Raw genomic sequence first — 26,659 nt, forward strand, 5'->3', positions numbered from 1 at the left:
TAAGGGTATTTTGCCCTATCCTGTCACGGCTGTTTCTAAAACAAGGCTACAAGACCAGGAAAGTGCGGGTATTGTCTGTCAACTATATGAAGTCAGGAAAGTTATCAGACTTAAAATTAATGCAGACTTTTGATGTTTGCAGCGTTGGTGAGGGGGAGGGGCGAAATAAGATTTGGAAAAAGCCCAGTTGAATCATTTGGGTCTTATCAGCTGGCCTTCCAAGAATCCAGCTTCAAAATTACAAGTAACATGACAGCAAATCAAGGACAGCAACACAACACACCGTTCAATGACACACCAAAGCTTCAATGACTTCCCCTTGATGATCTTAATGATGATTTGGTGTTGAATATGCCCAATGGTTTTGATTGTTTTAAAGAAAAACTTACACATGATCTGAAAGTAAACGAGTGTGGGAAAAAAATATAAAAAAAAATATCCGAGTCTATGGCGAGAATCGAACCCAGGACCTTCCGTGCTGGGGTGGATCCACTAACAGGAAGACTTGTGCCTAGCGAGTGCATTTAGTAGGTGCAACTTTCTTTAAATCTTTATTATTTCACTTAATTAACTTTGTGGGCTAAAAAAGTAATACGTGAACTGGCTATAAAAGTCTGTGGCCTCGGCTTGTCAGACGAAAATAGATTTTATTCTCAATTATTTTTTCATAATCTTCGTTTTTATCTTGTAAGAAGGTATCAATAAACTAGCGTGTAATGAGTTATTACAAACGTATAAAATAAGACATCCATGCAAAAACTACCATACGAAGGTCTATGAACATACGATACAACCACATAACAGCAGGCGATTTTCAGCTTATATGCATTTCGTAGAGTTTCATGATGACCGGTAAGTTGAAATTAACTTTGGCTCTTTAATAGAGGAGTATGCAGTAATATATTGAGCGAGAGTGTACGCTGCAGTTCTTGACCAGATGCATTCGCCGTTTACTTTTGGTCAGTAACTTACGACATAATTAATAAGCTGTCCTTGAACCTTAGCTTAATTCAGTAATGCTTCTCCAAAGAGAAAAATGAAGTGATGAAGTATAATCTTATAGCCTTAAGTTCAAAATAAGAGAAAATGTCATTATTCTGTTCATTATCGCTTAAATTCATGCAAATTAACACTGTTTATTTACAAATCAAAGTATTGTAGCTTTCTAATGACTACCCTGCCTTCACCTCATTGACACCTGTCTTGGAAACATCGTTAATTTGACTGATTATAACACGTTCTCACTTTTTCCAAATTATCTTTCAAAAAATTGACGAGAGTCATATGAATTAATTTAGGTCTCGTTCGATTCATTTGATCGAATTCCGATAAAACGATAAACAGATAATCTTTAGATATGTGTATGTGGGGAGACACCAGTGAGCGTCAAGACGAAATTTAAGAGGCATTTTAACCTCTACTTGAAATTTTAGGTAAATCTGAGTGTTTTCTTATTTATTTACTATCGTTTTTTTTTTTCGCAGCTGTATTGTCCTTCCATCAGGGACTTGCATTGATGAAAAAATTTCCATTTACCTCAGTTGCTCGTTCCAACCGAAGTGCGAAATTGTGAAATTGCCGTACTGAAGATCTGGTCTCTGGATATAACTATTTTTGATTCAGTAAGCTCACTGCAAGGTAAATATATCTGTACAGTTTTGTTTGAAAAAATTGTTATCACAGTAATTTTGAATTTCGAATGCTCACTTGTCGTGAAAGTGCTATTTCAGAGCAGCTATTTATTTGGTACATGTAAAGAACAGACGAATACTCATTGAAACTATTCAAAAAAAATTCCCCGTAAGGTTGTCTTCTATGTCAGCTCTTTAGTAGCATGAAGAAATAAGTTCCAGGATTTTTAGTAATAATTTTTAGCCTTGTTAATTTCTTGAATCCAATTGAAATAATCAATTACAAAAAAAATAATAATAATAATAACATTCAAGCCAATCATCAAATTTTAATATTATTTTTCTTATAACGACAAGGAGGCTGAAGCGTCCCCGAACTTTAACTATCAGGAAGCGGGTTAGCACTGAGAACTATTTAAAGACTTTAAGTTTGACTTTACGTCTGCATCAACCACACGTTACAGACAACGGAATTTTTTCTACTATTAACTATTATTATACCTGAAATATTATAAAATAGCGTGGATTAGGTTAGTTTAGGCATAAACGCACGACCCCACAAGCTTACAGCTTTGAAAACCATCGTTTTTAAATGTATGTATGTTCTCGGGACGTATAAGATGATAACTGAAAATAACGAAAAATAATAGCTAAGGACGTGAAGAAGTTCTAAAATGGGAAATATTCAGATTGGAGAATAGCACAATTTCTCTATCCAGCGTTTTGTTCGATTACAAGAAAACACTTCTCATTGGCTAGTTTTAGTAATAAGGAAAATTGCATAAATAACTGCTTTTTTTTTCTGATATCTCTTGCCGCTTGGACGAGAAGCAATCAAGATAATTGAGGGGCTCGGAGGCAAAGTGGACCAATCCACAGAATTGCCCCTGATAAAAAACCAAATAGCCGCGTTAAAGTGTGTGACTTCAGAAGCAAAAAAAACCAAAATGCTGTAAAGAAATAGACTGTTTTCTATTTCTATTGTGGCTTCACATTCTTTAAAAAATCCTTTTTAGTCTTAATCACCATTATTTCATATTTGAAACTCGCTATAGATTAACAAATGTTTTTTATGCTAATTATTGAAATCTTCCAGCTGCAAGCCAATAAAGTTTATTTATTTTAATTTCGTGTTGTCCAGGGTTTGAAAGCTCTTTAAGATATCACTGTCTTATTTCCAATGTGTTTTCTAAAAAGCTGTTTACTAATTGCCTTTATTGTTGTAGAGTGACGATGGCAAAGTTTACTTGCGCGTTGATGGTTGTGGTAATGCTTGTGGTATCGATCACTCCGGCTGATGCAAAAAGGCTATCACTGGGGAGGGGGCGCAGGAGATTTAGAATACGAATACCGCCGATACCACCAATTCCACCAATACCGCCAATACCGCCTAAACCAGTACCGGCCACTACAAAGGCTCCAACGACAACTACACAGCCCCCGACGACAACTACACTGCCTCCGACGACAACTACACAGCCTCCAACGACAACTACACAGCCTCCGACGACAACTACACAGCCTCCGACGACAACTACACAGCCTCCGACGACAACTACACAGCCTCCGACGACAACTACACAACCTCCGACGACAACTACACAGCCCCCGACGACAACTACACAGCCTCCGACGACAACTACACAACCTCCGACGACAACTACACAGCCTCCGACGACAACTACACAACCTCCGACGACAACTACACAGCCTCCGACAACTACACGGCCTCTGACGACAACTACACAGCCTCCGACGACAACCACGAAGGCTCCAACCACAACTACACAGCCTCCCACGACGACCACCGAGCCACCGACAACCACACAGCCTCCGACGACAACTACCGAGCCGCCGACAACCACACAAGCACCGACGACAACCACGCAGCCGCCAACGACAATCACCGAGAAGCCGACGACAGCCCCACCTCCAGCAGTGATAACCGGAACCCAAGCCCCAATTGACCTTGATCTAGTTGATCAGTGTGAAGATTGAGACAAAAAAAAATTCAATAAATTGATACAACACATTTTGCATTGCTGCTGAAGACCTCCTTAAACTGTTAAGACTGAAAGATTTTCGAAAGGCCCCTTACTCAGCCAGACCTCGATTTAAAAGTGTAAAAATATTGTAAATTTTTAAATCGTTTCGAGACCGTTGGCTAATCACTGCCCCATGTTCATTGATAGAAAGAAAATAACTGACAGGATATATCTGACACCAAGACTGAAGACAGAAAAAGTGAGAATTTTTCGGCACCAAATTCAAAGTTTGGGGAAATGCAAAACTTGCTTAGAGGGAAAATTAATCTCGTACCCAGAAATCCCACGGTCAAGCTCACATTTCGACACTTCCCGAACCAACTGAGATCTGGCTACGAGATTAAAGTGCTCCTAACCCTTCAATTTGTTTTCTTTTGGTAGATTTCCATATCTTTCAAGAACTCATTTTCGAAAAAAATTTTGAGAAATATTGAATCCTTTTTTTCTTTTACGAGCGCTAGAAGTGAAGGCAGTCTTGTCGATATTTTCACCTATCGTTCGCATTAGTCCCCCACTCGGCCAAATATTGAGCGTGACGTAAGAAAAGGACATCGTGCAAAAATATCCTAAGATTCGCGGTAATGCTTCAATTGTAAACAGAGAAAATGGTTGAAAAATGTGTGGTTTTTGGATGCAACAACTCTCGAAATGTAAAGATAGGAATCAGCATGCATAAGATTCCTTCTGAATCCTTCTAGTGTCCTTTTCTTACTTCACAGCTAAGAAAGTGTCAAATATCGGACGCTTCTCATTGGCTTGTTCCTAATGAGCCCACGAGACAAAAATTTATCCAGCGGGGCTTAACAAAAATGTAAAAATTTCAGTAACTTTTAGTGCTCGTAAAAAGAAAAAGATTCAATATTAAAAAAAAAAAGAAAATTCAAAAAATGAGTTCTTGACAGATATGGAAATCTACCAAAAGAAAACAAATTGAAGGGTTAGGGGCACTTTAAGGGAAAATAACACAGATTGTATATTTCATATTATCTCGGCCTAAAACTGATAAATGATGGGCCTTTTTATTTTCCCTTTAATTTGAGAAGTATTATTTTATAACACAGTCGCTTTCAGTCTGACAGGTTGTAGGCTGTTTGTTATCAAGCAATCCTCTCTCGTTATCAAGTCAATAGTGAGATAACTCTCATGCAACAGGAAGACGTTGAGTGACAAGCGTGACGTGCAGTTCCTGGCCTTGCCGATCTTTTGTTATATTCATGTATTTTTCTGGTACGATGTTTAGTTGAACAATGGTCATTTTTTTTCTTTTTTTATTTTAGGCTAGTTGTCAGATCAATTTATTAAGTTTCAGTTCAAGTAACTGTTGATCCCTTATCAGTAGGTTTAGCAGTTCACGAATAAATGTTTCAATTAAGGTTACCGTGTACCTTCGGGGGTGGCTTCAGTTTAACGGATGTAGCGCCACTCAGTTGCATCACAGATACCCTAGACTGCAAAACAGCCGTATTTTTGCGTTTGCTCGAAATGCGAGGTCTCGTCAAGCGAAAGGTCTGGAGCAAGGGTGGAAACGTAGAGTGAGACTGGGGAAAAACCTCACACGCCCTGCGGGCGTGGGAGGCTCGCGCTTCGCGCGCGAGAATTCGCGCACTCACAAAAGTTACAGAACATTTTCAAAACTGCGAGAGAAAAATGCGGAGTGAACGCACGGAAATGGCTATCAAGGAAAGAATTTTTAGAATTATCCCATTCCCCCACACCTTTTAGTTGATTATATATTTTTCTAGCATCTCGCCAAATTTGACTGAAATTGGCCAAATCGTTGATGAGTTGTAACTCTTGAAAGTGTCCCCTGCAAACGAAATTAAAAGTTTGAGAAAACAGCACTTGAAAAAAATTCTCGCTAGACAAACAAGTACCGCCTCCTAACGCCTTTATGGAAAATTGCAAGCTACTTTTTCTTCCAGTCACCTCCTGTGAACATTTTCTCGCAGTTTTACACGTACTCGCGTTCCAGAGTAATCAACTCCTTCACCATTTTGCTGGAGGTGTTTGTTGTACGTTGATTTTGTAATCTGTAATGATTATGGGAAAAACAAGATGGGGACCGCATCAAGCAAAGCTGTTGGGCCGAAGCAGAAGCGGCTGAGGTGGGCAAAATTATCAGCACAAAGCGCTATGGAAATATCGGGGAACCACTGTAACCGCATGTATTGTCTCAGTTAAAACGAAAATTCTTGCTAGTCTTCAAGAAGCCGGCGAATACATCTATTCGAGCGAAATATTGTTGAGAATATCGAAGTTTCGAGATTGTTTATCGAAAGTTGGGGTGAAAATTCGCTCTTGAATGAACATTCCAAAACGGCTGCAAATAGGAAACAAGTATCCGTTTGACGCTTGAAAGAAAACGTTTAAACGGAACTGTTTAAAAGAGTTGACTCTTTTTAACGCTTTGGAAGTTACACTTGTACAGTAAGTCTTTATGAAAACGCTTCAAGCAAAAGCGGCGAGTTTCTCTTTACCAGGAGCCCATGGGCTCCTGTCTTTACTAATTATCTTATAGCGACGACCGAGGTGAGAAAAGATTAACACATAGAAATTATTATGCTTCTGATTCTCAGCGTTATTTTTCAATTGGTTTTTTGTTTTGTTTCCGTTTACCGAGACTTATAAGTTTTACGCACCCGAACACGAGATTCAGAAATCTGATAACGTTCAGCCGCAAATAAAAAAAAAATGAAAAATAAAAATCAAGGCAGCTCGTGAAGTGCGATCCACGGACTCGCGAATTGAAATAAGCGCGTCTCCAAAATATTCGATTGACAAGAAGATTTTTTAAAAGACCTTTACCTACTTTCAAGTTTAGCTTAAAGCTTTTGTCTTCTTTTAAATCTCAGTTTCGTACTGGAAAAAATACAAGTTCTACCACTTAACACAGGATATTCGAAGTGCAGGAAAGTTCATGCAGTTCATGCGCTTGGCAGGACTCCGCTGACCAATTCATGTAGCGTGGGTATTCACTTGATTAGAACATATGTCATTCAAATCCAAGTAATCATCAGCGTAATCAGGATAAAACACTTCAATACTTATTCCAAAAAGGTAATAAAAACCGAGGATGTTAAAACTAGAAACATCGATGCAGGAGTAACATTGTGATACATTATGTGGTGTCATTTTGAGTCAAAGTAAATAATTTCAATACAACCAAGAGAAATCGTATACATAGTAATGAAATAAAACAATTATTTTCACTATAAAGAAGATTTCAAATGTGCTGTTTTTTTATTTGAATTTGTGGAAATAAAAACGTGAAAATGGATGATTTTCTTCAGTCGCTCTGTGAACCGTTTAGCTTCAAACCATTTATGATCTACGCAACAAAAAGAAATAAATTACAAAGCGATTACGGTAAATATAGATGGTCTCACCTCTTCATTAATCAACTATTTCAGTTTGCATTTTCTAAATATATTTCCAGCTGTGTTGTAACGTTTTAGCTACTTCTGTTGATTTTAATCTATCAGTGTGTGGGCCAATCAGAGTTGACAAGTAGTTCGTCATTTTCTTTGTTTTATGTACGGCAATTACAATTAAGTTGAGGGGTTGCAGCTCAAGGGATAAGTCGAACGGTCAGCAAATCAGCAACATTCACTGTTAACCACTTCTCGTGAAGGTTTTTTGAAAGCCATATTTGAGGTAAATCGATCTTAAGAAAAACACATAAGATATCATTCATTTTTCTACTTTTCGAAGGTTTATCTAGGGTATTCTCTCTAAACCTACCACATATTGTCTTTCCTTTTATCTCCCTCCAAGATGACTGTTCTCACAAAGGTATCCTTATCTCAACCACTCTGGTATAGATTATATGGAATTTAGTTAGAGTTGGTCTAGAAAGTGTCCGTTGGGAAGGGCGAGGATTTCACGGGCGAAATCGGGACAAGCGAGTCTAGTCCCGATTTCGCCCGTGAAATCTTCTCCGAGGATGAGTTGGAAGGAGAGTTAAGGTTTATTTACTGGTACCAATTTATCGGCCCGGTTAATAGGTACAATCGCATGAGCAAGTTCACGCGTTACAATATTTTTTTCTGTTGTTGTAGCAGTTTGGACTTTCGTGTCATAGCTCGGCCGGAGAGAAGACCAGCTTGTTAGCGGGCTTCTCATCACAAAAAAAAGGAAGGTTGGTACCATTAGTAGAATTTTACAGGGCTGACAAAAATAAAATAAACATATATATTTAAAACATCGAGACAGTTACTTGAAAAATGGAATCACGTCAATAATTAAGTCATTCCAGAGGAAATTTTACTTTAGGATTGCATTCAAATGTATCAAAAATTTTGTGACACTGGAAAACTAATCCCTTCTGGATCAAAGGCACAAATACGGCTTTAAAAATGCGAATAAAGGTCCAGATAGCATTTCGTAAAACCAAAAACTTCTCGTAAATCCGGGAAATAACAGGATTCCTTCCCCTTAAATCTTCTGAATCTTAAATTTTCTCTTAGAGCATCCTGAACAGATCAAACTGTATAAGCTTACAAAATTATGCCGTCTTTGAAAACAAAATGATGCTGTAAACACAGCAGATTGTGCTTAATCTTGCAGTCATTGAGCCTGGTGTCCAGCACTGTGATTATGATTATTCGGGATCAGTTCCCGTTGATTGTTTTTGAACTTTTGGTCAATGTATATCTTGATGCAACTAGCGGTTGAAGTTTATCGAACGCCTAGCTTCTCAAAATTATATATACTTGTAATAACAGTCAAAAAATGATCTTAATTCTGCTTTTCTTTCCTGGTTAAAGCCGACTTCTTTCCTTAGAAAACTTTAATGTTGGCTCAGTTTAATTAACATTTGTCACCAATGTTAGTTTTTATTGCTTTATTCTCGGTTTTGATGCTATTAGCATTGATTTCAGCTTTAATTTCAGAGTGAAGATGGCAAAGCTTATTTGTACTTTGATGATCATGGCCCTTTTTGCAACATTGATTACTTCGACTGATGGCTGGTTTAGCGGAGGGCGTCGAAGAAGATTTAGCATACGAATACCGCCAATTCCAGCCACAACGAAATCTCCGACAACAACACCTCAGCCTCTGACGACAACTACACAGCCTCCGACAACTACACAGCCTCCGACGACAACTACACAACCTCCGACGACAACTACACAACTTCCAACAACTACACAGCCTCCGACGACAACTACACAGCCTCCGACAACTACACAGCCTCCAACGACAACTACACAACCTCCGACGACAACTACACGGCCTCCGACGACAACTACACAACCTCCGACAACAACTCAGCCTCCGACGACAACTACACAGCCTCCGACGACAACTACACAACCTCCGACAACAACTCAGTCTCCGACGACAACTACACAGCCTCCGACGACAACTACACAACCTCCGACGACAACCACACAGCCTCCGACGACAACTGCACAACCTCCGACGACAACCGAGCAACCGCCAGCGACAATCACCGAGCAGCCGACGACAACGCCTCCTCCAGCAGTAACCCAAGCCCCAATTGACCTTGATCTAGTTGATCAGTGCGAAGATTGAGACAAAAAAATTCAATAAACTGATACAACATATATTGCATTGCTGCTGAAGACCTCCTTAAACTGTTAAGACTGAAAGATTTTCGAAAGGCCCCTTACTCAGCCAGACCTCGATTTAAAAGGGTAAAAATATTGTGAATTCTAGGATGCGTTCGATTGACCCAATTCCGGAATAAGAATACATCCCGGATTATTCCAGAATAGCCATTCCATCCTTTCGTCAATAAAACGATTATTCCGTTTCTGGAATAATGCCCGCGACATAACACGCAGACAGCGGTTTCCGAAGGAAAATACAAACTTCCGTAACATCGTGAACAGCAACATGGCGGCGACATTGAAGGTCATTGTGGGAGGTTTTGCAACTTTTGTTGAAGAATTTCTCGAGGAGGAATCTGTACAAGAGGAAGGAGATGTCTTAGAAGAGTTTCTGCCCCTGTTTTATGCAAATAACTTGTTGTCAGAGCGGTGTAAAGCGGTTCGCATCGAAGGTTATGCGGAAACTGTTGTTCCCAATTATAATTTGTCAGAGTTTCGCAGCCATTTTCGCATTTCGAAATATTTCGACCACTCTCGACACTCTCCGCTTGCATTATCGCCGCAATCACTTCCCAGACTTGTTTCTTCTTGTAATTAACATTTTGAACATCTCTTTCTTTTCTTTGTACAAGGAAATGAGGGGAAGGGTCTCTTCCCGACTCCAGGAGTATCCTTTTTTGAGTAAAATTTCGTTATGCTCGCACGCAGCGGAAGCCATTTTGTTTGTTGATTTGAAAAAAACCGCGAAGCATGACGTCATTATTCCGGATTATTCCAAGTATTCTGCTCTCTGGAGCAGAATGTTTGGAATACATTCCATGTATTCCGGAATTGGAATAGCGTCTCAATCGAACGGTTGTTCGGGTTTATTCCTATTATTCTTATCCCGGAATAGTGTCAATCGAACGCACCCTTAAAATTGTTTCGAGACCGTTGGCTAATCACTGCCCCATGTTCATTGATAAAAAAAATAATTGACAGGATATATCTGACACCAAGACTGAAGACAGAAAAAGTGAGAATTTTTCGGCACAAACTGATTCAAAGTTTGGGGAAATGCTAGCAAAGATTAATCTAGATCACAAAACTTGTTTAGAGGGGAAATAACACAGATTGTATAGTTCAAGTAACTGTTGATCCCTTATCAGAAGGTTTAGCCGTTCACAAATAAAAATGTCAATTAAGATTACCGTGTACCTTCAGGGGTGGCTTCAGTTTAATGGATTTAGCGACCTCTCGGTTACATCACAGATACCCAAACACTGTATCAAAATAAAGCTTATAGAACTGGGGATTCAAACATTTCATTGCTTTTCCAAGAAAATAAATTTCCAGGTTTTTCCGTAAAGTCGAAACTTGAAGGTCCAGATCGTCGTTCAAGAGTTCCAACTCAATGCGATTTTTGTATTTTGGAAGTTTTTTTAGTCCAGTTCAAGATCCCAAATGCTTAAAAAATGTGTCGGGGGTTTTCCTTAATTCGATTGCGTTAAAAGTTACAGAACATTTTCAAAACTGCGAGAAAAACATGCGGAGTGAACGCACGGAAATGGCTATCAAGGAAAGAATTTTTAGAATTATCCCATTCCCCGACACAGTTTTGCTGATTATATATTTTTCTAGCATCTCGCCAAATTTGACTCAAAATGGGCCAAATCGTTGTTGAGTTGTAACTCTTGAAAGTGTCCCCACCAAGCGAAAATTAAAGTTTGAGAAAACAGCGCTTAAAAAAATTCTCGCTACACAAACAAGTGCCGCCCTCCAACGCCATTATGGAAAATTAGCCAATCATTTTGCAAGCTACTTTTTCTCCCGGTCCCCTCCTGTAAAAATTTTCTTGCAGTTTTACACGTACTCGCGTTCCAGAGTAATCAACTCCTTCACCATTTTGTTGGATATCTGCAGTGTTTGTTGTACGTCGATTTTGTAATCTGTAAAGATTAATGATGGGAAAAACAAGATGGCGACTAAAGCCGACGTCATCAAGCAAAGCTGTTGGGCCGAAGCAGAAGCGGCTGAGGTGGGCAAAATTATCAGCACAAAGCGCTACGGAAATATCGGGAAACCACTGTAACCGCATGTATTGTCTCAGTTAAAACGAAAATTCTTGCTACTCTTCGAGAAGCCGGCGAATACATCTATTCGAGCGAAATATTGTTGAGAATGGCGAAGTTTCGAGATTGTTTATCCAAAGTTGGGGTGAAAATTCGCTCTTGAATGAACATTCCAAAACGGCTGCAAATAGGAAACAAGTATCCGTTTGACGCTTGAAAGAAAACGTTTAAACGGAACTGTTTAAAAGAGTTGACTCTGTTTAACGCTTTGGAAGTTACACTTGTACAGTAAGTCTTTATGAAAACGCTTCAAGCAAAAGCGGTGAGTTTCTCTTCACTAATTATCTTATAGCGACGGCCGAGGTGAGAAAAGATCAAGACAAAGGAATTATTATGCCTCTTGATTCTTAGCGTTATTTTTCAATTGGTTTTTTGTTTTGTTTCCGTTTACCGAGACTTATAAGTTTTACGCACCCGAACACGAGATTCAGAAATCTGATAACGTTCAGCCGCAAATAAAAAAAAAATGAAAAATAAAAATCAAGGCAGCTCGTGAAGCGCGATTCACGGACTCGCGAATTGAAATAAGCGCGTCTCGAAATATTCGATTGGCTAGAAGATTTTTTAAAAGACCTTTACCTACTTTCAAGTTTAGCTTAAAGCTTCTGTCTTCTTTTAAATCTCACTTTCTTACTGGAAAAAATACAAGTTCTACCACTAAACACAGGATATTCGAAGTGCGGGAAAGTGAGGGGTTTTGCGCTTGGCAGAACCTCGCTGACCAATTCATGTAGCGTGGGTATTCACTTGATTAGAACATACCTTTATGTCATTCAAATCCAACATTGTCCAAGTAATCATCAGCGTAATCAGGATAAAACACTTCAATACTTATTCCAAAAAGGTAATAAAAACCGAGGATGTTAAAACTAGAAACATCGATGCAGGAGTAACATTGTGATACATTATGTAGTGTCATTTTGAGATAAAATAAATAATTTCAATACAACCAAGAGAAATCGTATACACAGCAATGAAATAAAACAATTACTTTCACTATAAAGAAGATTTCAAATGTGCTATGTTAGTATGTGAATTTGTGGAAATAAAAACGTGAAAATGGATGATTTTCTTCAGTCGCTCTGTGAACTGTCTAGCTTCAAACCATTTGTGATCTACGCAACAAAAAGAAATAAATTACAAAGCGATTACGGTAAATATAGATGGTCTCACCTCTTCATTAATCAACTATTTCAGTTTGCATTTTCTAAATATATTTCCAGCTGTGTTGTAACGTTTTAGCTACTTCTGTTGATTTTAATCTATCAGTGTGTGGGCCAATCAGAGTTGACAAGTAGTTCGTCATTTTCTTTGTTTTATGTACAGCAATTACAATTAAGTTGAGGGGTTGCAGCTCAAGGGATAAGTCGAACGGTCAGCAAATCAGCAACATTCACTGTTAACCATTTCTCGCAAAGGTTTCTTGAAAGCCATATTTGAGGTAAATCGATCTTAAGAAAAACACATAAGATATCATTCATTTTTCTACTTTTCGAAGGTTTATCAAGGGTATTCTCTCTAAACCTACCACATATTATTTTTCCTTTTATCTCCCTCCAAGATGACTGTTCTCACAAAGGTATCCTTATCTCAACCACTCTGGTATAAATTATATGGAATTTAGTTAGAGTTGGTCTAAAAAGTGTCCGTTGGGAAGGGCGAGGATTTCACGGGCGAAATCGGGACAAGCGAGTCTAGTCCCGATTTCGCCCGTTAAATCTTCTCCGAGGATGAGTTGGAAGTAGAGTTAAGGTTTATTTACTGGTACCAATTTATCGGCCCAGTTAGTAGGTACAATCGCATGAGCAAGTTCACGCGTTACAATATTTTTTTCTGTTGTTGTAGCAGTTTGGACTTTCGCCGTGTCATAGCTCGGCCGGAGAGAAGACCAGCTTGTTAGCGGGCCTCTCATTACAAAAAAAGGAAGGTTGGTACCATTACTAGAATTTTACAGGGCTGACAAAAATAAAATAAACATATATATCTAAAACATCGAGACAGTCACTTGAAAAATGGAATCACGTCAATAATCAAGTCATTCCAGAGGAAATTTTACTTTAGGATTGCATTCAAATGTATCAAAAATTTTGTGACACTGGAAAACTAATCCCTTCTGGATCAAAGGCACAAATACGGCTTTAAAAATGCGAATAAAGGTCCAGATAGCATTTCGTAAAACCAAAAACTTCTCGTAAATCCGGGAAATAACAAGATTCCTTCCCCTTAAACCTTCTGAAACTTAAATTTTCTCTTAGAGCATCCTGAACAGATCAAACTGTATAAGCTTACAAAATTATGCCGTCTTTGAAAACAAAATGATGCTGTAAACACAGCAGATTGTGCTTAAGTCTTGCAGTCATTGAGCCTGGTGTCCAGCACTGTGATTATGATTATTCGGGATCAGTTCCCGTTGATTGTTTTTGAACTTTTGAACTTTTGGTCAATGTATATCTTGATGCAACTAGCGGTTGAAGTTTATCAAACGCCTAGCTTCTCAAAATTATATATACTTGTAATAACAGTCAAAAAATGATCTTAATTCTGCTTTACTTTCCTGGTTAAAGCCGACTTCTTTCCTTAGAAAACTTTAATGTTGGCTTAGTTTAATTAACATTTGTCACCAATGTAAGTTTTTATTGCTTTATTCTCGGTTTTGATGCTATTAGCATTGATTTCAGCTTTGATTTCAGATTGAAGATGGCAAAGCTTATTTGTACTTTGATGATCATGGCCCTTTTTGCAACATTGATTACTTCGACTGATGGCTGGTTTAGCGGAAGGCGTCGAAGAAGATTTAGGATACGAATACCGCCAATTCCAGCCACAACGAAATCTCCGACGACAACCACCGAGCCCCCGACGACAACTACACAGCCTCCGACGACAACCACCGAGCCACCGACGACAACTACCGAGTCACCGACGACACCTACTGAGTGCCAAGAATGATATGCAAGAATGATATGCAATTGGAAAAACAGCCGACATTTAGACATTTGTTTCATTTTACACGCTAATATCAGTGGAGTATTATAGAAGCATTTGTGAGGTCGTGCGTCTGGGAAAAAAGCTGACCTTTTAACATCAGCAAATCATGGGCGTATGTGCATCGTATCATGTATTAAGTTCTTCCTTGTTTTTACTTTTTATTTTTCAAAAGATCAGATGGGAACTTTAGTAAACGGGAGATCTTTCAACTTTTTTTTCGATGAATAAAGTTTTGCTGAATGACTGACTGACTGAATAACTGAATAACTGAATAACTGGAAAACTGATTGATCAATTAATTGAATAGCTGACCGATTATATATCGTTTTTAAGGTTACTTGAACAATTGTCCTTGTATTTGGCCCCGGTCTGCATTTTTAATATACCCGGTCGCTATGGATGTTACTGACACTGTACTGATATATAACCAACGTCACTAATCTACAAAGCGAGATGTAAATAAATACCTTGTGACAGTTTTAAATAGTTAAAAAGTAGAATTCTGTCTTCTGACGTGAAACGAACTTTTACTTTTGTTTCTCACTCGAGGCGGAACAAATTCAAAATCGATAAGTTTCACCATTGTAGATTAAACAGTGTACTTTGAAACAACAGCAAACGATCTCAATTGGAAAGCATAACCAGAAGGTTCATAAACTCCACTTGCGCCAAAAACTTCCCATCTAAAGTTCTGAAAAGTTTCCAAAGGAAGATCGGTCCTATTCCTCCGATAGTTTACCGCCCCTAAATTATTCCAAAATTTCACTGCTTTAGGAAAAACGACGAACAACACCAATGGTAATCAACCTTTTATTTGTCTATTTATTTATTTGCTTAATGATTTATTATTTTATGATAGATGTAACGCCTTCAGCGTGTTAGCTAAGCGTAGCAAACGTGATTGGAATAATAAAAATTAAACATTTTATGAATACGGTTAAAAATTTAATGGGCTTGTCACTCCAAGATGTATCCTATGTATCGCTTTTTTACAATAGCCTACAGTTGGACCAACAATAGACGATTGTTAAGAAGCAATACATACCGTCGATACATCTTAACTGAGAAACGTTTCGTGGATCGGACCCCTGATCCTCGCAGCTGTTCTTAGTGTCGTCGACACTAAAAGCGGTTGCGAGGGAGACCACTGATTCCCATGACAAAACATTACCTTTCAGGTAACATTATGGGTCACTGTGATTTTAAATTTGCACGTTACCAGTTTACTTAGACGGGAAGAAGTCTCAAAGAAGTTTCTACTTCCAAAGAATTTATCGCGTCAGATCATATGCGCATGCGTCTGGCTAATTCTTTCTATTTTCACGACATATGTTTTCAACATTCTCGACTCCACAGCTCTTCCCTTTTGCGCATGACTGGCGCATGACGTAGTCAAAGCCGAGCGGCTCTGGGATCGAGAATGATGTTATCAACATTCACGCAGCACATTGACGTGGTTAGAGTTAATTAGCAGAGTGATGAGAATACATCATCTCAAATTTATTTCCCGAATATTCTAAAACCAGCAGCGTTCAACTCGCAATTTCAATGAAGATATAAATTTGGATCAAATTAGGTGCTGTCATATTTTAAGCCGAAAGTCAGCTATATTTTCTGAATGTCAATCATGTCACAAGTTAAGCCATTTAAAATTTAGAAATTAAAACTTTGCCCTCCAGCAATAATTATAATTATATTGAAACAGATTTGTTTGAGGTCTTCAACATATATTCATCTCGAGAAAACTTCTACTTATGTGCTTTTCGCTATAACCCCTTATGACTTAATAGATATCGAATGAATTTGTGGAAATAAAGAAACGATGAAAACTTTGATTTCCTAAAATTGTGTTGTCCACCATTTAGCTCAAACACTTGCGGCCTTAAATATATGAATAATAAAAAACAAAGCTGGATAAACTGTTTCTTGCTCTCGCATCTTTATTAATTACTTATTTTTGCGAGATTTTTAGGCTATGTTCCCAGCTGTGTTAATTATAACTTCTCCGTGTCTGTCATCCGTCAATTTAAATATTCGAAACTCATCAAACCGCGCCAAGCAGTTATTAGCTTTAATTTTATTTTGGTAAACTAATATTCAGCTTTTGCGGTACCAAAGGAAGGAGCTGAGTGTTTAGAAAACAGCATTTTTATCGATAACCATTCACTGTTGGGGAAACCAGATTTGAGGTAAGTCAGCAATGAAACATCCCTTAGAAGATACCTTTCTAAGGTGCCTCAGTTCTCACACGGTGTTGCCTGCCCTATCTTACTCTTCTTTTCAATTGAACATTTCCTTTCTACAAATGTACACAGCTTCAATAAGATTTAGATTTACAGGGCGAATACACAACTATTACTTAGTTAAAGATTTTGCATCAAGTTAGCACATGCACGTGATGTTACTGGCACTTACTGTAGATTTAAAATGGAAGTATCACGAGGATTTGATGTCCTGTCAAAACCCACAAACATTTTCCGTCAATAAAAGCAAAAAAATAATTGTCTAGTTTTGTTACAAATTATCACCCCAGTGCAATAAAACTGTCGATTAGTGCCTCTGGCCAGAGACAGAGTAGCTCAGAATAGATTGAAACTTGAAAAATGCTTGGCTTATGTTTTTCAAGTTCTTGCATTTTTGTTTCCAGAATGCGCTGGAACAGATCAAGTGTTCCTTTTGAGAATTACGTTGATTTCTTTCCTCCGTAATTGTTCTAGAATTATTTTGTAAGTAACTGAAACTCTTATTTCACCATCCTAAATAAAAGAGGTTAAAAACCCCACGATACTAATCAAAAGATTTTAAAAATAAAATTGACACGTTCATATCCACTGGTCAATAACAAACTTGTTCATTTCTTATGAAAGTCACGGAAAGATTTGATGTTGGTTTAACTCTACTTAATTGCGCGTCCATCTTTGAGGGCTAAATTTTATCCTCAGCCAACTGACGCTATTCTAAATTGAACCTTACCTGACCTAGAGATGCAGACTCTTGAAAGTGAAGGTGTCGTACTTTTGCTACTTTGACTGTATCAACTTCTTAAGGACGCTCTTGAGCGAAGAAGCGTAGCAACTTTTAGAAAACCATGTTCATTCATATTCAAATTTTATGAAATCCTATGTGAGTTTAGATCATTTTGTCTTTTAGGGAAAATACTTAAATGGTGTTACTCGCTTAGATCTTTTTTCTGCTAGATAATATATTTTTGTGATAGTGCTTTTATTTTGTTTCCCAATATTGAAATAATTTTAGTCATATACGTATTTAAAGGTTACAGAGATTTCTGTTTTTACTGCTACGTGCTACACCCTCGATAAATAAAATTGTTTACTTACTTACTCACTTACTTACTTACTTACTATTTTCCCATTTAATAGAAAAAAATTTCAGTTCTATCTTAATCAATATCTTCCCTCAAACTCTCAATACATTTTATTTTTCTAGAACTTGACTGATTTGAGAACTCGTCTTATTAATTTAACTTTAGGCTATTCGAATGTCTTCCTCTTGCCTTTCTTTCCTTTCCACCTACCTATGATCATGCCCTTCATTAACGAGCTGTTGGTGTTGGGGTGAAGCCTCCCCTGCAATGCATTGTCTTGTCATTGTTTGACGTATTCTAGTTTTGATGTTGATATCATTGATTTTCAGTTCAGAGTGACGATGGCAAAGTTTACTTGCGCTTTGTTGGTTGTGGCATTGCTTGTGGTATCGATCACTCCGGCTGATGGCTGGTCATCAAGCTGGGGGAGGAGGCGCAGAAGATTTAAGATACCGCCAATACCAATACCGCCAATACCGCCAATACCAGTACCGGCGACAACAACACAACCTCCGACGACCACACAGCCTCCGACGACCACACAACCTCCGACGACCACACAACCTCCGACGACCACACAGCCTCCGACGACCACACAGCCTCAGACGACCACACAACCTCCGACGACTACACAGCCTCCGACGACCACACAACCTCCGACGACTACACAGCCTCCGACGACTACACAGCCTCCGACGACCACACCGCCAGAGGCAATCGTGGATGAATGTGAACAATGAAATAATAAGAATAATCTTCATCGTAGATAGAATATCATTATGGCCTTGATGGGGCAGCAACCTATGCCTCTTCGGAGGCAATAGTTTATTAAGTAAACAAGAAGGGTTTTCGGTAATAAAATATAATGTAACCTTGATAATAGCCTTTCGTAAGACACGATGATAAACATGTAAAGGACTCGACTCGTGGGGTCTCTCGTCAGGGATAAATATATGAACAGGAATAAATGAAAGATCTTCTTTCAATTTACTGTGTGAATGAAGTTTGGCTGGGTGATCGACTGACTCATGGAGTGATTGATTGATTGATTGATTGATTGATTGATTGGTTAATTGACTGACTGACTGACTGACTAACTGATTGATTGATTGATTTGTTAAATAGAAGGAAGATCCTCGCAGTTAGTACGCAACTTAAGCGAAAAGAAAGCCTAAAAAATAAAATAAAATAAAAACTGATTGATTGACTGACTGACTGATTGATTGATTGATCGATCGATCGATTGATTGATTGATTGATTGATTGATTGATTGATTGATTGACTGATTTTAGTCATCCCATTAGATCTTAGTTGGTTATTTGATGAACAAATACTTTTCTTACGCTGTAGTGCTTGCATTCAAAAACATTTTTAATCTCTGCACCTTCCAAACTTCCACAATGGCGTGATTAAAACCATGACTGCGCCAAATTTCTACTGTTCCCCAGCTCAATATACAATTTTAAAATAGAGGCTAGGAACAGATCTGACTTTGTCCAACCTCGTACTCAGGTCCTCAGGTTCTTTGGTCAGCGGTTGGTTGCCTGGAGAGACTTTGGGGAACTAGAATTTTTTCACCACAGAAATCCTGCGGAAGGCTGAGCCATTAACAGGGCAGCCAATCAAAAAATTTGAATTGCTCCGATTTCCCCAAAGCCTCCAGATGACCATCCGCCGGCCAAATAGCCTGTGGACTCTGGGGACCAGATTGAACTTTGTCCTACAGTTGTCCTATGGTGATTGCCGATTGGTCCCTTCATAAAGAATATTTGGTGGATTTGATTTACCAACTATTTCCTCCTAAAACAACATTACACCGAGATCGAAGGAAACGATACGATTTTTAACTTAAGCACTGTAACGAGGATTAGCTTGAGGCCAGTTTGAGTCGTCATTACAATAAGAAAATGACGCGAGAGGTTAGCTGAGTTTGCATTTCCTCTCGGCTTATTAAAGCCCGTCATCATAATACTAGGTGGAAATTCTTATTTGGATAGGAAATGTCGGTTTGTTTTGACTATAAATCCAAAGCTTAGCTTGGAGTTTAATTAACAGCTGAGGAATTAATTGTAAATTGCATATTTCTCTGTTATTTGTCTGTACATTGTTTCTTCAAACCCGGACGACTTAAAGGGGCTCAATTAAAAGTAATCACTTGACAACAGAAAAAATTACAGAACGAGTGATACAGGCTTAACGACACACAGTGCAGATTCAAGACTCTTCCGATTGGAGGTAGAAGTAGTGCGGGTTGGTGATACAAAACTTTCTCCCAAACGGTATGACAACACACATCTTTGTCAACTTAATTATCAGTATATTTAGCGTAATAATCGAGAAAACTGATAACTTTGGCTAAGAATTTGGAGCGCGTTCTTTTTCAGGACTGTTTTAGAATAGGAATACAAGGAATCGACTATCGTAATGAACGGAATAGCATTCTGTTCATTCTCGTCCTGAAAGCAGAATAAACAGAACCTACTTTACTTAGAGTAAGAGGACTGCGTTACATTCTCACTTCTGGGAACCGATATTATGTCTACTGTGTTATTTCTGAACCGAACTGACAAGAATAACTAGAACTGTCTTAAAAGAATGCGCATTAGCTGTCCACAAAAAGTTCAAAGTGAGATATGTTTTAAGGCCTCTTTTGAAGCTCTCGGTAGAGTTTGACTTGCGCAAGGCAAGTGGCAGATTGTTCCATCACTTAAGGGAACAAACACTAAAAGCCCTATCACCATAGGTCTTTATGAAAGACCGTAGCTGATCTAAAAGTTCATTGGTGACAGATCCCAGAGATCCCGAGTGAGAACGATAGTGAAGTTAAAAGGCCAAATAGCTATGAGATTCCCCATTAAGCGACTTATGTTATACACTGATCAGTTACAAAAGTACGGAATAATTTTCATTCCGCAGGCCCAAGGGATAACTTGTTTAGAGTTCGCTATAGACACTGAGACTGAAGAGATTGATAGGACCTTGAAAACTTGTTCATGAAAGGCCTTCTCTCATTAAAACGATAATTAAATTGTTTTCACCATAAATAAATTCAATCACCGTGCATGGAAAATGTAGAAATAACGCTTGTATCTGTTAGGCAGTGAAGTAGACTTGCCCGATCCTTAAAGTTTTCTAAACTTTCTAATCCCATTTTTTCCTGCACTTTGTGAATTAATTAAATAACCTCTTGTTTATTGTCAGTGTTGAGTAAATTACAAACGAGCCTTGCAATAACATCATCTTAATTCAGGAGATCACAGCTTAAGACAATTTTTTCAAGTCGCAACAAAATTTTGTTTTAGCCATCTAGGAATGCAAAGAAACCAAAAGTTGATTTGATATTTGGGGTCAAATTAACATGCTTTCCCTGCTTTTAATTCAGGTCAGGCCGGTTGTTGACTAATGATACTGTAATGCCTTGGGAACTATTAAAATAGACTGCTTTTCAGCAATGAAATTATATCGTCCATAGAAATGAGCAATAAATCAGTTAGTGCAAAAACTATATTTTTTACGTTATTAATCATTTAAAGGGACAGCTGGGGCACATGCGCAGTAGAGTCCGGTTGAGACCAATTTTCATAAAACTCGAGTTCGTTGCGGGATTTTTGCTTTTCCGCCATCAGAAAAAGCTTTCAAAAATATCACAACAAGAAGCTTCTGTAATTACTAAAAAACGTTTGTAAATCAAAAATCGAGCTAACTTTCCTGAGACGGAACGCGATTCAAACAGATGGAAACAGCTTCCTAAACTCTCTGACGATATTTGAAAAAGTTGGGCCAACAATTTCAAAGTCCTCCTCTTCAAAGCGCGCATGCGCCTGGGGTGACATAGTCCCTTTAATTAATTCCTTTAATTAATTTAGACTTTCTTTAACTTTTTTGGCCTCTCATTTTTTTCCTCCTTTCTGTCTCTCTTTTTATGAGCAAAAAAACAACAACAACAACAACAAGCGAAAACTGTTTTCGAAATTTATCTAAAAACTGCTTTGTATCTTTAAAACCTAAGTGAATAGCAGCCGTTTCTTGTTCAACCAGAAAACATGAAACGTGGAAGTGTGCTGTTTTGGCTGTGTCTTCTTGGTGGATTAGTTTGCTTTTCGTTTGCCGCCAAGCTTGGCAAAAAAGCTGCTGAAAAAGACGATAGTGAGAAGTCAAAGAGGGGCTCAGTTTGCAGCAACAACAATGGCGGACAATGGATCAACGAGGCGAGAGCCCACTTCATTTATGAGTGCACTGGAAGTAAGCTTTAATTTAATCGTTACTATAAGAAAAGTCTGGAATCTGATTGGCTATCACCAGTCATGATTTGGGCATTTTAAAATAGGACAGTGTAATTGGGCAGTCAGACATGTCATGCGCGGTAGGTAACTGAACAGTACAAGCCATCTTGCGCGCTGTAATAGGACAGCTGAACTTTACCTATCTCACAATTAAAATTGTCGTCTGTTCATTCTCAGCTCGGAATAGTTTTCTTCCAATTTCCCTCTCGAATTTTGTCGTAACATAACAGGACTTCTTGTCGTCCAGTTCGGTTTGTAAGCTTGCTCCTGATTAAACAAATTGGACTCGCGTTGATTTCTTAATCACTGATTGCAGACCGAATTGAACGCGATAAAGATGAAGAACAACATTTTAAAGTCTCCATGACCGACTATCATATTAACAGCAACGTTAGGAAGATACTGAAACCTTGCCATTAATTGTTCTCTATTTTTGTCTGTTTAATTATTATCCCTAAGTAACCCTATGTACATCGCGTTAGTTTAATGTAAATACAGGAGTCCATTTAAACCAGCCCTGCAGAACATTTTCTGTATAAATATATTTCTCTCAATAAAAAATAAATAAATGGTAGTATTTCGCGCTGTTTTACAGCACGTTTAAACTTTTGTGTGAACTGTATAGAAGCAATGTAACTAACCCTAACCCAATGTATAAATTTATTTTATTTTATTTATTTATTTATTTTTTGCCATCTCTCTATTATCAGGAAATTCCATCAGCTCCATCGCCTCCGCTTATGACCAGCCTCATCGCGATCGGCGCTGGAAAATGGCCTGTGGTTTCAACAGAGCCGTGAAACAGTGTGCGTGGACAGCTTACAAGAACGACTGGGATAAACCGCTGAACATTGAGTGTCCGCATTACGGATTCATTGTCGGTAAAAAAGAAACTGCTAGATTATCATTTACAACAGCGTTATATACCTTGTGAATTTCGATAGCAGCGATGAAATTTATAAAGAAACCGTATAAAGTATCATATATTTTGAAGTTAATGTGGCTCACTACGGTTTCCAGCACTTCCGGCCAGCGCTTATAATTTGATGAATCATTACTAACTTTCTTTATCAGTTAATAATACAATAATGTTATCAATGAAATTCCTAAGCAATACAACCTGTTGGAAAAAACATTAATTAAAGTTTTAAATAATTATAGCTCATAAACAAGCTTAACACCCATTTTTAATATTGAATTGTAATCATCATGATAAGACGCAACTTTCTTGCTTAAAAACGTTTTTTAAGCCTCAACACGCTGATTACAATTTGATAATGTAAATCATGTAATATTTAATCGCACTAGAGGAGTAATACGGTTGTTTAGCTCCTCTATCTCAGTATCATGGTATCTGACTTTCAATTTTTTCTGTCTACCTATTTTGTGATATTTGAATTCATTCATATATTTTCTCATTTAGGAATCGAAAGCCTGTTTAAAAGTGCCAATTATGATCGCAGGTTCCGGTTCAAGTGTTGTAACGACAGCAAACGCTACATCACCATAAGATGCATTACAACCGCCTTCATCAATAGCGGAAAAATGCCCTTCGTTTTTCACGTTCAACGGACAAAAGGGTACTATCTTGTTGGAATGTACAGCGAGCATGAGAACAAGTTTCAGTAAGTTGGTTACCTACACGAGTTAGTACGCGAATTCTCTTTTCATCATAAAATGTATTTTTGTACTAATGTCCAGTGTCCTGACAAGTTGCGCGGTGTGATGAGCTCAGTGATAACATGTTAGTAATGATGATGATAATGTGGTACACGTCCCCGTTTGCTATAAACATCACCTCCAATAAACACTTTGTATCCGACCAACAAACGTCTCTATCAAGTAATTATGGAAGACTTTTCCGGACAACTGTCTGGACAGCTTTCTGAGTTTGGATGAGCAAAACTGTTCAAAGCTCTTCCTTAACCGAAAGTGGACGATATGACCGAATTCTGCGTATGAAAGAGTTAACATATAACATAAAGTAGATTGTTGTTTCCAGCGCTTTCACGAACAAATCATGGCATGACTCACCGGTTTGTTTTACCGTTTCATCTTGTGTCATTTTATTCCTGGTTTAGTTTAATTTTTCCTTCTTTTTTTTTCTTCTTCTTCTTGTTATCACTAAAGTTTGCTAATCTATACAATACTTCTTCTTGTATTTTTCAGGGATCGTCGGTGGAAGTTTAAATATTGCAAGTTGAGGTTCTACCCCCACTAAAGAGCCGCGACCCGATCACAGGCCCAAACTTCCGCGGACAAGTCACATGAACTGTTCATTTGCAATGTGTGATGTTGATTTTTGTAGCGTTGAAACAGAACATAGAAGCTTTAAATTATACACTTGTTAATCCTTTCACTCCCCAGAATGACAGAGCTCACAACAGGAAATACCTCCCCCCGCCCCGAGGGGGGTGTTCGAAAATGAATAATGAATTATTTTTGCGTTGTAGTTTCTGCCAGAAACTTCTCCTCAGTTATTGGTAACTAGCTAATACTTGGGTTTAGTTGCTACACTTTCGGTTCAGAAACATTTTCACGGCCATCAAAATGCTAAAATTTGAAATTGCGCGTTACCTTTTCGCGTACTACGAGGAGGGCGGAAAAGGTATCTCTTTCGAGCGGAGCGTTTCCGTTTTGCCCAAATGCAGTACCTCCTGGAAACATTCTCTAATATTGTTTCCTGAAGTAACGAAAAGGAATCAAGTCAAGAAGAACTGGACTGCTGAACAGCTTTATCTTGAATAGCCAGGACTTCGTGTACAGATAATAAAAGATGAAACGTTCGAAATCGAACCACTTGTAGCTACTTGTGTAGAACAATATCAGCGAGAAAAGAACTCCTAAGTCGGCTTTAATTTGAATGTTTATACTTAGGATGTTATCCATGTAGACCCGAAAGAAACAATTGTAAGCAAAAACACGGAAACTAAAGTTCTTCTTACTTTAGGATTTCATGCAGCGACACTCAAAAGTTACAACCACCTAATACATCATACTGTAGTACCATGCACAGCATCATAAGCCTGACCAGGAAAGTACTTCTTAGATCAGAAGCTTTTTACTTGGATACTGTAAGAGTTAATCTATAGACTCAAAAGTTAGAACGTCATAACGAATTCAACGTTGGACTTCTCTGGGAGTGAAAGAGTTATTAGAGTCAAAGATGGTTTAGAAGTATAAACAATGGATGTAGTTAACGTTGGAAATCAATAATAAATGGACGAACTAAATACTGTTCGTCTATAATGAATCTGGCACTGCCGTGTTTAAATAAAGAGTTCATCATCATCATCATCATCATCATTATTATTAATTATCATCATCTTTTTAAACTGATTTTTAAACCATTGATGTGAAATAGTTGCTATGACCGTGCGTCGATGCTGTCAACAGGCTCCCAAGTAGTTATAAGGAGACGAGAAAAAATCGAGCTCTGTACCCCACTAGGGGGTCCTGTTCACAGGCTGCGACACACCCGTCAACTGACAAGTGAACACCCCCTTAAATTGTTCGAACGTTAACTATGAAATATCTCTACATTTTATTCATGAGTACAGGACAATAGCATATGACGTCACTGCACTTGGTGACCCCTTCGGAGAGTCCGTCTCATGATTTTGAGATTCCCTCGTAAAAAAGAGGTCAATTCGTTGCCTGCTAAACTGCTGATCAAAAATTCCCTTTCCAAATAATTTTTTCATTGCGCTTGTAATTTTTCTTAAGTAGAGTATTTGCATAAACTTCAATGTTTTCGTTTGCCTTTGCTGGAAACAGGTTAAAGGTTGAGACCAAAAGTAAGTTTGATGTAAGATTCAAAGGAACTGATCGTCTCACATTCCCTCTGGCATTTTCTTTTAAAATAAAGAAAACTAAGGTACTTTGAGCAAAAGCGGAAAATCCCCGTAACAATAGTCCCTTTAAATTTAACGACCATGACAGCCGCCGCAAGTCATGCTTCAACCTTTTTAGTAGAATACAATATCTTTTCATTTGAGACAAAAGGATTCACACCGAACACGACTCTAATGCCCCGCAAATGGTTAAAAAATATGGCATTAAGCGCCACTTTAGGTCCTAATATCGCGCCGCTGGCTTAGTTGTGACAGTACGGAAAAATAAATCGATTATAAAGAACAAAAACATCAAACTCTGAATAAACCTTGGTGGATTGCAACCATTTACTGAGAAAAAATATGATCCGGTCACCTAGCGACGCAGGAGGCGACGCATGCGCATGCAATCAAAAACTGTTGTAGCTCTCGCTGCAATTTCAACTCATGATGCTAGCTAAACGTTTTATATCTTCAAGCAAAATATCACATAAAAACGGTCGAAACACAATGAAATAACTGTTAAAGAATGATAAAGCATTTTCGTCAGCCATTTTCTTTCAGACTCTATTGATCAATATTTCAAAAGTATTCTACGATTATGATAAACTTATTATGAGGCCGATTTAATTGTTTAACCTCTGTTGGGTGCGTTACTGCAGATTTACTTGTAAAGAATGAATTTGTTTATTTTGTTGAAGGAAAATTACTTTTACAAAAAAGGAAGTACGATCACAAACAGTGCTGAAAGCAGCTGAGTTCAGTTTCAGTTTATACTCCATTCTTAAAAGCATTATTCTACCAAGGTTTTTGTATGAAAATTTGAGGATTTGTAGTTTAAAATAATCAACGAAACCTTTTCCAAT

At 38.1% G+C, this 26,659-nt stretch overlaps 2 protein-coding genes across 8 annotated transcripts; both read left to right on the plus strand.

Annotated features, from left to right (window-relative positions):
* The first annotated feature begins 1,538 nt into the window (after positions 1–1,538).
* On the plus strand, positions 1,539–18,662 carry LOC146466148 (uncharacterized). 4 transcript variants are annotated; one of them, XR_014868121.1, is made up of 2 exons: positions 1,539–1,638; positions 2,858–3,047. XR_014868121.1 is itself a non-coding variant. In XM_085127765.1 (2 exons), the coding sequence occupies exon 2, from the start codon at positions 18,018–18,020 to the stop codon at positions 18,414–18,416; it is 399 nt and encodes a 132-aa protein (XP_084983891.1). In that variant the 5' UTR covers positions 1,615–1,638; positions 18,011–18,017; the 3' UTR covers positions 18,417–18,662. The 4 variants fall into 4 exon arrangements, 3 of the variants coding, with proteins under 3 accessions (XP_084983891.1, XP_084983888.1, XP_084983889.1); XM_085127765.1 differs by lacking the exon at positions 2,858–3,047 and adding an exon at positions 18,011–18,662 and having other exon boundaries at positions 1,615–1,638; XM_085127762.1 differs by lacking the exons at positions 1,539–1,638; positions 2,858–3,047 and adding exons at positions 16,409–16,540; positions 18,006–18,662.
* A 964-nt stretch (positions 18,663–19,626) lies between these two features.
* Positions 19,627–25,229, plus strand: LOC146466149 (dermatopontin-like). 4 transcript variants are annotated; one of them, XM_085127758.1, is made up of 5 exons: positions 19,627–19,956; positions 21,687–21,919; positions 22,671–22,841; positions 23,384–23,585; positions 24,130–25,229. In XM_085127758.1, the coding sequence occupies exons 2-5, from the start codon at positions 21,721–21,723 to the stop codon at positions 24,179–24,181; spliced, it is 624 nt and encodes a 207-aa protein (XP_084983884.1). In that variant the 5' UTR covers positions 19,627–19,956; positions 21,687–21,720; the 3' UTR covers positions 24,182–25,229. The 4 variants fall into 4 exon arrangements, with proteins under 4 accessions (XP_084983884.1, XP_084983885.1, XP_084983883.1 ...); XM_085127759.1 differs by having other exon boundaries at positions 21,694–21,919; XM_085127757.1 differs by having other exon boundaries at positions 19,628–19,956; positions 21,716–21,919.
* The last annotated feature ends 1,430 nt before the right edge of the window (positions 25,230–26,659 follow it).

Source organism: Pavona decussata, unplaced genomic scaffold (assembly GCF_977016875.1).
Source record: "Pavona decussata unplaced genomic scaffold, jaPavDecu1.1 SCAFFOLD_153, whole genome shotgun sequence".
Lineage (NCBI taxonomy): Eukaryota > Metazoa > Cnidaria > Anthozoa > Scleractinia > Agariciidae > Pavona > Pavona decussata.